The sequence below is a fragment of the Diabrotica undecimpunctata genome, chromosome 2 (genome assembly GCF_040954645.1).
Source record: "Diabrotica undecimpunctata isolate CICGRU chromosome 2, icDiaUnde3, whole genome shotgun sequence".
In the NCBI taxonomy this organism is placed as follows: domain Eukaryota; kingdom Metazoa; phylum Arthropoda; class Insecta; order Coleoptera; family Chrysomelidae; genus Diabrotica; species Diabrotica undecimpunctata.
The window spans coordinates 136537097-136551121 of NC_092804.1; the positions used below are offsets into that span (position 1 = coordinate 136537097).

Sequence of the window (14025 nt, forward strand, 5' to 3'; positions counted from 1 at the left end):
CGCGTTTATCATACACAAAAACATTGATAAATCTCTAGAAACCATCACCTCTTACTCCGAAAGTATAGCGCTGGTATAACTTAAATGTAAAAACACTATGCTCAATTTAATACAAGTGCATGAACCCACAGCAGACAAAGAAGAGGTATAAGAATTTTATTCAGGAATAACGGGCATCACAAAAATCCTCAAGAAACACCACATCAACATTATACTAGGCGAATTTAATCCAAAAATAGGCGAGTAAAAAGTAACCGATATCACTGGAGGATACGGAATAGGCACACGCAATGACAGAGGCGATCTTCTGATACAAATTTGCCAAGAAGAAGAATATGTGGTATCAAACACCTCGTTTAAACTACCTCCCAGGCGAATCTATACATGGAAATCACCTCAAGACAATAATCAAAAGATTGTAAAGAATCAAATTGATTTTGTTTTTATTAATCATACATTCAAATCAAGTATCCAGAGTGCAAAAACCTACCCAGATATGGACGTAGGATCAGACCACAATCCAGTCGTTATCAATCTCAGGCAAAAACTAAAAAAATATGCCGAAACAAACCGAAGAAGTGCAATATTGAAATACTTTGAAACGAAACTAATAAAGAAAATGATGTTCTTTCGCAACATCACTATAGAACATTAGTTAGTTATCTAATATAATTTGACCTTTTCCCTTTTTATTTATCTCTTGAAGTGCACAGATATCAATATTCTTCTATTTATGTTCTTTGGTTATTTCTTGTTCTCTTGTGGTTAGTGATTTTACGTTTCACGTACCGATTCGAAGAATATTTTTCGTTTCTATTTTTCTCGCATTGGGTGTAATCGTTGAATCAGCCCTGTTCCGATGCATAACCATGTTTTTGTTTGTTTTTATTAGCATATAAAATTAAATTAAAATATATTATAGCTACAGCACTTTTAATGAAGTATTCGTGAAAAAACGTTCTTAAATGCGGTATTATTTCGATTCGTAAATTTTTGTAATAATAGTTTAAGTAAATGTTTTTTTTCTTTAATTAAACACCTACTTTTATGTCGTTTTAATAACAAATGTTGCTACCTCAGTTCTAATTCTAAATAAAAAGTATTTTTCTCTACTCACTTATTTTTTAGTCCATGAATCTTACAACATACGACCTCACCGTTGACATGCTGGACGTCCATGCCGATCGAAATACTTTCCACAGATTTGATAAGTTCAATGCTAAGTATAATCCCGTAGGAGAAAGTAGACTACGCGAGGTTTTCTTAAAAACGGATAACTACTTGAATGGAAAATATTTTGCCAATATCATCAAGGAAGTTGCTAGCGATTTGGAAGAATCCAAGTATCAAAATTCTGAATTGAGACTTAGTATTTATGGAAAAACCAGAGATGAATGGGATAAATTGGCCAAGTGGGCTATAAATGAGAACGTTTACTCCGATAACGTCCGTTGGTTGATTCAAGTTCCTCGACTTTTGTAAGTATTTTTGAAATTATATTATCTTGAAAAATATTCTTTTTAAAAAATGTTGTTAGTTACAGAGCACGACTTTTATAAATATAAATATAAATAATGGGTAGGAATCGAGAGGTGGAGAGCCGTCGCTTAAGGTGTTGGATTTGTAGAAACGCACTCGAGACGTTTAGGCGTCACGGTCACCGGGGACCACTCTACTCCCATTCCAAGAGAACCAGGCGAGGTTGAACGAGCTGGGCCCGTACACACCTCTTTTGGCCTTACACCACCAATCGTGGTGTCGGTGTTCCGGCACGTACCCGCCTGGAGATTTAAGAGTGGTAGAGGAGAGATCCACGGCGGCGACCTGTCTACGTGCGAGGTGGAAATTCCTCTGCCTGCTTCGCCTGTCCGCCCGTGGGAGGGGATCACGGATAGGTGAGGTAATCGCAACACAGGTACTACGGGGGAGGTGGAGTCCCACGACACGTGCCTTGTGTACGTGGCGTGCCACCTTCATTTTGGTGTCGGACTCGTAGGGGCAGTGGTATCACTAATGGTCGTATGCCGAAAGGTAGCAAGACCGGGGGCCTGCCAAGTTTTATATTTGGAGGGACAAAGCTTTAGCAATGTGGGCAATTTCTCGATCTAGTGTACCATTTTCCGTTATTTAGGAGCCAAGGTATTTAAATTCTCCTACTAATCCAAGCTTTTCTCCAAGCAGTTCTACGTCCCCATATCCCCTTCCTCCCAACCACATATACTTCGTTTTCGATATGCTAACCTTAAGGTCCTTCCTTTTTAATAACCCTTCTGGAACACTCCAACACTCCAACTTCTCCAACATTTCTTTATTCTTCTGTACTAACACAATATCATCAGCAAAGAGCATTTACCAAGGGGCCCCTTACCTTATTTTCTCTATCAGTACACCCATAACAAGATTAAACAGGTAAGGACTCAGAGAAAAACCTTGATGCAAACCAACCGTCACCGGAAAACTTTCGGTCAATCCGGCAGCAGTTCTTACTTTAGTGTACGCTCCCTCATAGATATCCTTTACGAGGCTTACATTACTTCTTAGGAACACATTTTTCAATGTAGCTCTCTTTTCTTCTCGTTGTATTTTTGTATTTCTCCACCACCAAGTTTCTTCTCTATTGTTATTGTTGGCTTCTCACCAGTCATTTACTGTATCAGTTTCCTCAAGCTCTTTTTGCACTCTACTTACTATTGTCAAATCCTTATCCTTTAACTTCCACCACTTTACTTTCTGGTGTCCTACGGGCTTTCTTTTCCGCCTCACCTTTATCTCCGTATCCACTATCACCGATTGGTGTTGACCAGCTACAGACGCACAATTTATCACTTTACAGTTCGTAGCCCCATTTAGCTGACTTCTACACAGCACAAAATCTATCTGACTTTCCCTTCCTCCGCTACTATAAGTAACATACTGGTCTTCATTCTTCATAAAGAACGTATTTATGACAGCCCAATCCGATGCCACTGCAAAGTCAATCACACTATTTCCTCCATCATTTCTTATTCCCATCCCCAAACCTCCATGAACTATTTCTATTCCCGCTCTTTCTGTGCCAATATGTCCATTCAAATAACCTCCAATAAAACACTTCTCATCTTAATTCTTAATTACAACAAATGTTCAAATTGACGACCTTCAGCAATAATACAATGTGATATATGAGCAATAAACTCTTTCCTAACGTTTCGATGACTTCAGGTAATCTTTGTGCAATTTCCATTCTGATGCGCTCCTTCAACTGTTTTACATTATTCGGTCGATTTTGATACACTCTGCTCTTTAAATATCCCCACAAAAAAAGTCTAACGGAGTCAAATCGGAGACCTTGGTGGATATTGGATGGGCCCCCTTCTACCTATCCACCTACTTAGGAAAACGTTATTAAGGTAATTTTGTACTTCAACGCCGTAGTGTGGGGAGCCCCATCATGTTGGTACCACAAATCATTTCTATTTGGAAATAGCTGATTCAGCTGTGGTAACAGATAATCCTGAAGAAATTCTAGATAACGAGCAGTTAAGTTTTTCTCAAAAAAGTATGGCCCTACAATTTGATTGTTTATAATGCCGGCCCAAACACTCACCTTGTCGGGATATTGTGTCCTATACTCTTCCATCTAATGTGGATTTTCACTTGCCCAGTATCAATATGCCTGGCGATTTACGTGACCGTTCAGCATAAAAGATGCTTTTTCAGAAAAAAGTACCTTTTGTTTGAAACCCTGATCTCTGTTACATTTTTCCATAACGGTTTCGCAAAATTCAATTCTTCTATCAATGTAATCTAATAGCTCCTGGACCAGATGTACTTTGTATGGATGCCACTTCTCCTTTTTTAGCACTCTTATAACAGTTGATTGGTGGACATTATTATCTACTGCGACCTGCCTAGAACTGGTATGGGGATTTTCTTGAAACGCCAGTACAACGTCTAGTTTCTTGTCTTCGAATATTGATTTTCTGCCACTTCTGGGAAGATCTTTAACATGGCCCATTTCTCTAATTTTTTTTTCAATTTTACTTATTGTTGATTGAGTAATAGTTCGCGATTGGGGTATTTAGCATTAAATAAATTACGAACTTCTACTCGAGTCCTCACTCTATTTCCATTACCAATCATAATTAAAATTTCGAGTCGTTCTGTTTCTGTTAGTTTCATTTTTGTGAATGCTGTTATTAATGTCGGTAAAAAACTCAAAGAGTAAAAATTTGACCTCTATTATTTGAAAGATTCACATATAATTGACAAATAAAGACGAGTCAATGACAACATTGATATTGAATAAATATTTTTGAAAAATAACTTGGAATACTTACTACAATAATTAATTTCAGATTATAATGTAGCATTTTGTTTTATTTCCAGTGGCGTTCCTTAGTGTATTTTTTTTCAGGGAATGAATATTTATTGTTATTCCATGTTACTTAACAAAGTTCATAATTTTGGTGAACCCTGTAGAAATAAATATTCAAGTGATTACATCATTGCAAAGACGCTATTTTGCTGTTCAAATGAGCTGTCAAGTGACCTCGGTTTGTATTTAAAAAAATCGTCGATTACGTCATTACGCCGACATTGGTGACGTAATGTCCAACACATATATATCAGTTGATGGTCATTCAAAAATTAAAATTGAGGTGTTTTAAGATTTTTTTTTTAAAAGTCGTCTGTTTCTGAAATAATGAATTTATTCCATACATTTGCATCATACTGTATATTAACTTGCATATATCTTCAAGATCTCTCGACTTATTACCTTTCTAACGAGTTCTCTGCACACAAATTATACCAATCCTTCTCGTCTGCATGAAATCGGCGAGCTCTTCCTTTACCTGTCATGCTTCCGACGTTTAGAGTTGCAACTCTCAGGACTAGCTTCTTTGGTCCCTTCCGTCCTTTAATCTAAGGGATAGCTCACTTTTCGCAGGGGTCAGGCGAAACCTGATGGGACGGGGCTTAGATCTACCTGTTCAAATTTATACATTTTTGCTTTATCCGTTATCATCTTTAAATATTTTCCCTGTTCAAATTCCTTGTCCGACCATTCCATGTACTTGGTTTTTGTTTTGTTTATATAGAGTCATTTTGTCGAGCTACTTTTCTAGTTGTTCCACTACCTTTTTTTAATTATTTCTTGCTTCTGAACAGAATTACTACATCATCCGCGAATGCCAAACATTGATGTTTTTGATGATATATGAGACCTGATCTGTTAATATTAGTCTCTTTTATTACCGTTTCCAATACTATATTAAATAACAATGGATCTCCTTGTCGTACTCCTTCAAATTTTTCTGTTAGTTTATTATTTACCTTCACTTCATTTTCTGTTTTCGTAAGTGTTTTTTTCTTTTTATTCTATCAAATGTTTGCTTAAATGTATGTAGTGTCGATGTAAATATCTGTATCACATCATTGAGCCACTAATTTTCCCGGTTGCATGAAAATGAATCTTACAGGCTACGCCCTTAATAATATATGTTTGATTATTAATTTGTTTTAAATTTTAGTGACATTTTCAAGACAAATAAGGTCCTGAGTTGTTTCCAAGAGGTTATTGACAATATCTTCCTTCCATTATTTGAAGTGACAGCTAAACCAAGCTCCCACCCGGAACTCCACAACTTTCTTCAGTATGTCATCGGCTTTGATTCAGTAGACGACGAAAGTAAACCGGAAAAGAATCCATTATTTGACAAAGACACCCCTACTCCTGATAATTGGAATGACGTAGAAAATCCTAACTATGCTTATTATTTGTATTACATGTACGCTAATTTAACGATTTTAAATCATTTTAGAAACGAGAAAGGTTTGCATACGTTTGTTCTTAGACCACATTGTGGTGAAGCTGGACCAGTTCAGCATTTAGTATGTGGGTATATGCTTTCTGAGAATATTTCCCATGGATTGCTTTTGAGAAAAGTTCCAGTACTGCAGTATTTGTATTACTTAGCTCAGATAGGTATTGCTATGAGTCCTCTTTCTAACAATAGCTTATTCTTGAACTACCACCGCAATCCTCTACCCGAATATTTGTCAAGAGGACTAATGGTTTCGTTATCTTCGGACGATCCGCTACAATTCCACTTTACCAAAGAACCATTGATGGAAGAGTACAGCATTGCTGCTCAAGTGTGGAAGCTGTCCAGTTGTGACATGTGTGAATTGGCTAGAAATAGCGTCTTAATGTCTGGATTTTCTCACAAGACTAAGCAGTACTGGTTGGGTCCAAATTATACCAAAGAGGGTGTTGCTGGTAACGACATCGCTAGAACGAACGTACCCGACATACGGGTTGCTTTTCGCTATGAGACACTTATTGATGAACTGTCGAATATTTTCAAACCTCATCAACAAAAACATTTTTAAATGGTTGTCTTAACCTTTACCTTCCTAAATTTTTACAACAAATATTTCTAAAACTGTGAAACTAGTTTAAACATGTAAGCACCACTGATATTTCTTAATTTTCATACTAAGAGCATTATATAATTCTCTCAAGTTTCATAAATCATTAATAATATAAATACTTATTACAAATTGCCAGAAAGTGTACTTTTATATAGTAATGAGTGATACTCAATGTAGAACGCCGGAAAAGACAAATTAAGATCAGAAATAACAAGACAAATGGAGGTAAATAATGAACAATATGATGTAACGTGCTAAGTGATTTGACTAATACATTGGATCTGTATACAAGTTTTAACATCGCTCAAAGCAGTAATACGTGTGCCAGGTTTATCGAAAAACTTCAGCAACGAAGTCTGTCTAAGATTAGAACAGAAAATACATTGTTTGATATATAAAATTATTAAATTAGTATTCACTTGAACTATATATCATGTAATTTTTGATATATTTATTAATAAGTAAGTATTGTTTTTGAATCACGGTTATCATTGAGGCATGTCATTTTATTAACGACTATGACGTAACTGTTAAAAAACTAAGACAGCTTTGAGACGCATAACTGGCAAATGTCATATGTCAAATATGTGACAAGACCGCTACGTCATACCTACTAACTATTACCAGATAATATCACTTAATCAACTAATATTTATAATTGTGATGTGTGTGTGAATATAATGTGATTATTATTTTAATCTATAAATAATATAAATTATATAATACTTCTAGTGTAATTTTGATGTTTACCACAACTAATCACGGAGTTCACTCACCTTTATCTCAATCGTAATATTTAAACTTAATACAACGAACTTCAAAGATTCCCTTAGATTATAGAAAAGTATAGACTTAATTCTATATTATTTTTCCTCTTCCCTATCAAAGAAATATAAGGTATAATGACGCCTAAATATCGCTTTAACATTTAGTATTGAACAAACGATATCACGTGGTCAGGTTCTAAATGAAACAAATTGCCCATGTTCAGGTAATTTTAAACTCCTAGTTTAATTTCTATTTTGCACAGTTTTAGAAAGATTCTGAACATAATAGTTTAAAAAACGTTCTGAGCATTTAATACATTATATTCAAATTTGTTCTAAAAAATAGTGTAGTGAAGCAAAAGGTTAAAAATAGAGTGTAAGTTATTTTATAATCCATAAAAAATCCATTTAAAAATATATAATTCGCTCACGAAAATTAGTATTCGTTTAGTATACTTAAAGTTTTCTGTCTAGAATGTCTGTATTTACGAGTGTGGTTTCCCCTTAGACAAGGAAAGAGAGAGGACAGGTAACGCTCATTTAAGAAACCTTCGCAAAGTGAGTCGAGTTTCGATGTGATCGCCATGTTCTGGTGCGCCTGTACGTTGCCCATTACTACTTCTCGCGGTTACCAAGTTACTGATTTTTCAGTAGATCTACTGATTTTAACTTCAATTTACTGGTTTACTGAACACTATATCGATCTACTAAAAAGTATATAATGATAAAATCATGTTCAGAAGGTGATCATTACATCAGTGTTCAATTATGAATTTAAAACAAATCTATTTATTGATATATATCCACTATTCTCAATCTACTGAAGAAATAAAATATGACCTGGCAACTCCTCTGGTGCCGGTCAGGCATCAGTCAATTCCATACGATTACGCGTTCCCTCTCTTTCCTTGTCTAAGGGTTTACAGTTATCCTAACCTAAATAAAAAAAAATACACTGATTTTTCTGATTAATTTTTTAACAAAATCTCTCTCCCAAACTTTTTTGTCCCTTCGGAAAAGCGGTTGAGCCATTTTTTTAGATATGAATGTGGACATGTGCATTGTCTTAATGGAAGAAAATTTGTTTATCAGACAAATTAGGGCGCACTTTTTTCAAATCGACGTCTAAACGCTGCAATAGAGCTGCATAGTACACGCCAGTTATTGGTGTCAATTTTTTTTAAGTAGTCAATGAGAATAACTCTTTTCACACCCAAAAAAACCAATTTCCATCACCCTTTAGGTAGATTGACTAGTTTGACGTTCGTGGGTTGATATTTACAGGTTTTTCTGCATTGTTCTGACTGTTCTTTCGTCTCCAGAGATGTCTGCAACTCCCAAAAATTAAAATGGAAAATGAATGTAAATATCGTATATTTTTAATTATATTAAATTTAAACGCATTTTCAATTAAAATTGTGATTAATTACCAATAAATATAGTAGATGACAGAAATGCCACAAGAAAATAGTTTCAGAACCATATTAATGTAAACAATCTTGTCAGGATAAACATTTACCGGTAATCCGTTGATCACATAAGAAATTACACTAAAACTATTCAGTTTGTTTCTTAATTTTATGATTTTTTACAATGCTTTATTTATTTATTTAATATTTTATGCAAGTACAATGTTATTGAAATACGTTTACCAGATTTTATATCTATTGAGGCCTTGTCCAATTACGCTAATTTTAAATACTTCTATTTCTATTTATCGTCGGTCACGACTTGTCCGTGAAAGGAATATGTGATTAGTTCTTTTGTTCAAAATTATAAGACTATGCCAGACAGAAAAGTTTAAGTATTATAAATTATGTATGCTTATAAATGTTTACTATTTAATTAATTAGCTGGTTTAAAATATAAATATTAAGCTTACATGAACCAATTATTAAACAGCAAAAAAACTGAAAATTCTTTTATTATGTGACGTATTTAATTAAAAAATCAATGAAGTTATTTTAGATTTAGTGTCTATGTAGAAGCAATACCTAATAACTTGGCAGTTATTTATACTTGACTAATTTTAAATATATCTAACATTTTTATTAATTAAGTATAATCTTTGGACAGTCTTAGGGTACTTTGAATGATAATTTAATTTTTATATAATATAAAAATTCATTGAAATACCTTGGAGAGATTATTACACCTGATGCTTCAGAGAATGCTCCCGTTGAAAGTAGATATTAGAAGATGCATTTCATATGTGCAAAGACCTGTACAAAACAGAAGCTTATTTTTAAACTTAAAACTTTGTTACTAACAGTGATTAGGCCGTTAGGCCTATATGCATTCGAATGTTTAAATATGGTAAAGAAAGGGCCATTATGAAAATTTGAAACAAAAGATAGAAAAACCTTGAGAAAACGGAGAATGGTTATGAATAAGCATAACTTATTCCTAATATATTCTGTTTTATGATCACCTAGAACGTATGAATCCTCAAAGACTTACTCATGGCATTCAATTTTCAATCTCAAGATTATCATCTTGTTTAAAATGGGCAAGACAGGTTAAAAAAGATTTCAAGATCGTCAAGGTCTCAGAGATAAGGTAAAATCTACTAAGAACCTTATCCCTCTCACTATATCAGCTTCAGACTTTATAGTAGACTTATTTAACTCAGTATACAAAACAGGACACATACCGAAACAATAGTTACTCTTCACCTTTTGTGCTATCCCTAAAAATACAAAAGCTAAATATTGCAGTGAATACAGAACAATGTTACTAATAAGTTACATTCTCAAATTATTCCTAAAATAATACATGGTCGTATAAATAAAAAACTGGAAGAAGGAATAGATGATAGTCAGTTTGGGTTCAGAAACGGACTAGGAACCAGAGAAGCATTATTTGCTTTTAATGTGTTAGCTCAAAGATGCATGGATATGAATGTTAATATGCATGTTTGTTACGTTGATTTTGAAAAAACATTTGTCAAAGCAAGACATGAAAAATTAGTCCAAATTCTAAAGACAAAAAACATAGACCATAGGGACTTACGAATAATAACAAACCTCTACTGGAATCAAAGAGCACAAATCGTAATAGATAACGAACCCAGTCCAGAAATTGAAACCAGGAGAGGAGTTAGGCAGGGATGTATTATTTCCCCATTACTAGCAACACTATCTCAAAGTGAAAGAATAATAATTAACGGAAGATCTATTAACAACATAAGATATGCAGATGACACTGTGATTATGGCAAGCTCTACTGAACAACTCCAATTACTGCTAAACAAAACAAACAGTTTCTGTGAAAAATATGGACTAAGAATGAATATAAAAAAGACCAAATACATGATAATAACAAAGAAAACAAATATACCAACAAACATTCATTTGGGAAATGTACCGATAGAAAGGGTTGATAAATACAAATACCTAGGAACCTGGATTTCAGACAATAATGATCAAACAACCGAAATAAGAGCTAGGATAGAAATAACAAGAAATGCGTTTGTAAAAATGAAAACAATTCTCTGCAACAAAGACCTTAGATTAGAACTGAGAGTAAGAGCACTGAGATGCTACGGGTTTTGGATACTGCAATATGGACTTGAAAGCTGGACATTAAAGCAAGAACACATAAATAAGTTAGAGTCCTTTGAAATGTGGTGTTACAGGAGGATGCTTAGAATAGCATGGACACAGAAGAAAACTAACACGGAAGTATTGGAGAAATGGGCAAAGACTGCGAAATAATAAACACAATAAAAATAAGAAAGTTACAATATCTGGGACACGTAATGAGGGGACAGCGATATGAACTGCTAAGATTGATAATACAGGGAAAGATAAGAGGAGGAAGGAGTATAGGAAAAAGGAGAGTGTCATGGTTTAATAATTTAAGGGTTTATATGCAGTTTATATAAAGTGTCCACCGAAATACAAAGATGAGAATCTATAAAACTTTAATTCGGCCAATAGCATGTTATGGCAGCGAAGCATGGGTCCTGAAAGAAACATCCAAAAACAAACTCGACACATTCGAAAGAAAAGTACTGAGGAGAATACTAGGACCTGTGAGGGAAAACGGAATCTTCAGAATTCGATATAACAACGAGCTCTATCAACTGTATAGGGAAACACCCCTGTCAGACTTCATTAGAATACAAAGATTGCAATGGGCCGGACATGTGATACGAATGGGAGAGGATAGGCTACCAAAACGAGCACTGAACGCCAGAATGCAGGGAAAGAGACCAGTTGGAAAGCCAAGAAAGCGCTGGGAAGACACAGTAAGCAGCGACGCACAAGCACTTTTAGGAGTCCGTGTATGGAGAAGAGCAGCCACAGACAGACAAGGGTGGAGGCAAAAAATAAAGGAGGCCAAGGCTCATTTTGGGCTGTAGTGCCGTAGAAGATAGATATGCAGTTCTATAGAACTCTTCAGAGCAGCAGTAGATAGAGTAAAGATAGTAATGATGATATCCAACCTCCGATCGGGAGACGGCACTTAAAGAGGAAGATATCAGCTCCTCGCCCCGCTAGCAAGTCGTCATAAGAAACGAGAGAGGAACATTCCATTAAAATGCAGTGGAGGAAAACTCAGTCATCAGAAAGATGAAAAAATCTTTGTGGTCCTTGGTAGACCGAAACGACAGCAAAAAAATAAAAATTCATTTCAAAGCTTTGACTTAAATATATTTAGTACATGAATAAATTCAACCTGAAAGAAGTACTTAGGAATAATTTCAAACACTAAATTCCAAAGAAACTAAATTAAGAAAAGTACAAAGGACTAAACTTGCTTGAGTCACAAAAATTCTAGAATATTCTTGAATTTTTAAAGAAAGAAAATAAGCAAGAAAGTCAAATAAGACGCCACATTATTGAGTTTTTTGAAAATGTTAATAGCAAAACGAAAAATTGTTCACGATTCCTATGAATATTGTAATAAAAAAACAAGACGAATCGATTTTATATAATTTTTAATTTTACTCTTTTTAAGTCACACAGAGTCTAACTCTTAAGCAGTTAATTTTTGAATGAGAACTCAAATTTATTTGCCATTTTTGATATCTATCACTTGACTTTGCTGTACATTCTTGTACGCTAATGTGAAGGCAGATCTGACTGAATTTACTGACAAAGACGGGGCTCAATACACTTTTCGACATTTTCTCTTGGAGTAGAAGTTCTTTATATAACATTTAGTAGATGGTATTTTAGTAACTAAAACTAAAAATTAAAAGAAAAGAATCCGAGTGGTTGGTTGTATATCATAGTTAAAACACTTACAATGAATTAAAAACTTCTGGTATGTATTTATTAAAAAAAATTGAAATTATCCAAAAAAGATTAAAAGTTTCAGAAGGTTTTCAGTCCTATTGGATAATCATCAGTGAAAACATCTAAAAAGTAGTTGAATCTAGCCACATAGCGAAATCAAATGACCCTTATATTACATATTTAAAGTATTATCGTCACTAGGTCGATGTTAAAGGATTTCAGTTTTATGGGAACATACAGATCCCTGCTCGAAAAAATAGACGTTGTCCAAACGAGTGAAACCAGCCAACTCAAGGCTGAATGAACTGAACGAGTAGAGGGTTAATAATGCATTGCTTTACCTCCATAAAACTCTGTCCAACAACTTTAAATTTTAATTACTTATCTTTTTATCTTTAAGCTTATTTCTATTGAATGTCTAGTCGAAAGGCGGAAGAACCCTTTATATTGAACGATATGCAAATCGATATGCATTTGCTAATATTTTGATACTATTTTGATGGATTTATCGCAGGTATCGGTAACTTTTCTTACATGAAATAAATCAAGTTATTCAAAGTTCAAAGCTACCAGAGACTGAGTTGTTCACTGACGGCATTAGAGGTGTCTGATTGATAGTTGAACGTTTTTTAAAATTATTTTATTTATACCTAAGTTTGTACCCCATATTTATTTAGAATCTTTTTTAATATTTACTAGGATTGTGATGAAATGAAGCCTTACTTGTGGTAGGAAACTTCTAAACCTTAGTATTTGATCAGGTTATACTCATATTTTTGTAGAATTTTTATACCCCTTTTTTATTTAGTAGAAATTTTCTAGCTTGTAACAGTTTTAATGTTTAAGATTGGTATATTAGCGTATATTTGACTTTTTTTATATAACTGTATATAAAAGTGTTTATCTAAAATTATAACGAATTTATATTAAAAAAATTATTTTTACTGTTGTTGTGATTAATGTTTAAGGAAGATAATAATACAAATATATTAATCCAAAAATCACATTATCTTTTATTTTCACCCTGTTTTTGCCTAATTATTTATAATAGATGGACGTAAATGAATTTGAATTCAAAAAGGGGCGTTTACAACAAAAGGACTACTTACAAAGTCACATAAGGTACATTTACTAATAATTTCTAATTTAAGTTTTAACTCTGTTTTACCCATTACAAATAAATCTTACAAATTACAAGACAATGGAAGGCAACATCAACTCTACGAAAGACAGTTAAGATTTAATTTCAATACCAAGCATCACCATTCGCTTATACGTATTTCATCCTTTTGGAATCCTCAGATCGAACTTGTGGTAAGCTCTCTAAATGTAACAAAATCTTTCTGTCATATTAGTAATTATTTTAAAAATAATGTGCAGGGGACGCTACAGACAGATCTATTTAAAACTGGTTGAGACACATAGATAGAAGGAAAAACGACCTACTGATTCAGAAGGTCACCAGATGAATGCCAGAAACTGAAAGACCAAGGGACATATATAGAGAGAGATGGGAGGACCAGGTTATGAAATATATCAAAATCCTGAAAGTGAGAAACTGAAGGGACTATGCACAGATAGAAATAAGTGAAAGA

General features: G+C 33.9%; 1 protein-coding gene across 7 annotated transcripts in view; it reads left to right on the plus strand.

Annotated features, from left to right (window-relative positions):
• Positions 1–13434, plus strand: part of AMPdeam (AMP deaminase) — a 141922-nt gene extending 128488 nt beyond the window's left edge. For all 7 annotated transcript variants that reach the window (XM_072523564.1, XM_072523565.1, XM_072523568.1 and 4 more), the window contains 2 exons: positions 1129–1478; positions 5514–13434. In XM_072523564.1, coding sequence (XP_072379665.1) covers positions 1129–1478; positions 5514–6375 — 1212 coding nt within the window. In that variant the 3' untranslated portion in view covers positions 6376–13434. The remainder of the gene's footprint in view (positions 1–1128; positions 1479–5513) is intronic.
• The last annotated feature ends 591 nt before the right edge of the window (positions 13435–14025 follow it).